The 951-nt window shown below is 49.9% G+C and overlaps 1 protein-coding gene across 1 annotated transcript in view; it reads right to left on the reverse strand.

The window, feature by feature from the left end:
- The window catches only part of Pmar_PMAR027759 (hypothetical protein), a gene marked incomplete at both ends in the record, with an annotated part of 1849 nt that extends 1766 nt beyond the window's left edge, over positions 1–83 (reverse strand). Inside the window, one exon of the mRNA XM_002767652.1 lies at positions 1–83. Within this exon, the coding sequence (XP_002767698.1) occupies positions 1–83 (83 nt within the window).
- Between the last annotated feature and the right edge of the window lie 868 nt (positions 84–951).

Raw genomic sequence — 951 nt, forward strand, 5'->3', positions numbered from 1 at the left:
GGGCGGTGTACGTATTCTCTCACTATAGCTGCTCCGTGCCTGGCGAGCTTTTTGACCTCCTCGTCCCCATATGTATCGATCATCGCGTCATGGCGCCACCGCGATATTCCTTTGATAATTGGCCTTGGTGCATCGGCACGCAAGTGATATACTGTCCCACTTCTACGGCAGGAATTACCAGAAAATTTCAGAGACTGCATAAGGTCCACCTCGCCAATAGAGTCCGGTAGAAACTGGGCCAAGCTTTTAACTTCCGCCATAGTCTTCTTATAGCTTTTGTGGAAGATTCTGAGTGGCCTGGCCGTCGTGTCTCAGAGGCTAATCATAGTGTGGCAGCAGCACCATTTCCCCCTTTGTTCGCACACATCCTTCGAAGCATTACACGAGGTCTCCACGTACTCAATCTTGTTGACTCTGGTGATACCGAGGTGTATTCTAATATGAGTGTTAGGGACCCCAGGTAGTATCTCAGTGATATCCTGTCTTCTTATGCGCAGCAACTCGCCGGACCTTAAGCTCGGTGATATCCCGCTGAGGAGAGCTGATCGTACAAGGCTTTTCTCTGGTTTATCCTTGAACTGGGCCTCAGGACAGTCAAATGGGGACTCAACTGCACTCTCGGGCATTATGGCAGCGCGCTTGGCATCCCGCTGGGGCCTTATACCGTATAAGTTATACGTTAAACAGCCTGCATGGCTTGCTTGATAAGCATTTCATCCGCGGCCTCCATGGTGCTAAAGCCTTCCAGTTTCTGCAAAGTCCTTAGGGCTTTAATTCGCTTCTGTACCGAGGTCGAATTCAGCCCAGTTACATCCAACAGGCATCTGATGTATCGGATAACTTTACCAGCGTTGAGAGGGGAGGACAATCCCATTTCATAGACCTCTCTTCTTGCCCTTTCGTAGCCTCTTCTTGTGTCCTCACTTATCGAGAGCCCTAGTAGCTCCAGAT

Source organism: Perkinsus marinus (genome assembly GCF_000006405.1).
Source record: "Perkinsus marinus ATCC 50983 genomic scaffold scf_1104296970268, whole genome shotgun sequence".
NCBI classification, from domain to species: domain Eukaryota; phylum Perkinsozoa; order Perkinsida; family Perkinsidae; genus Perkinsus; species Perkinsus marinus.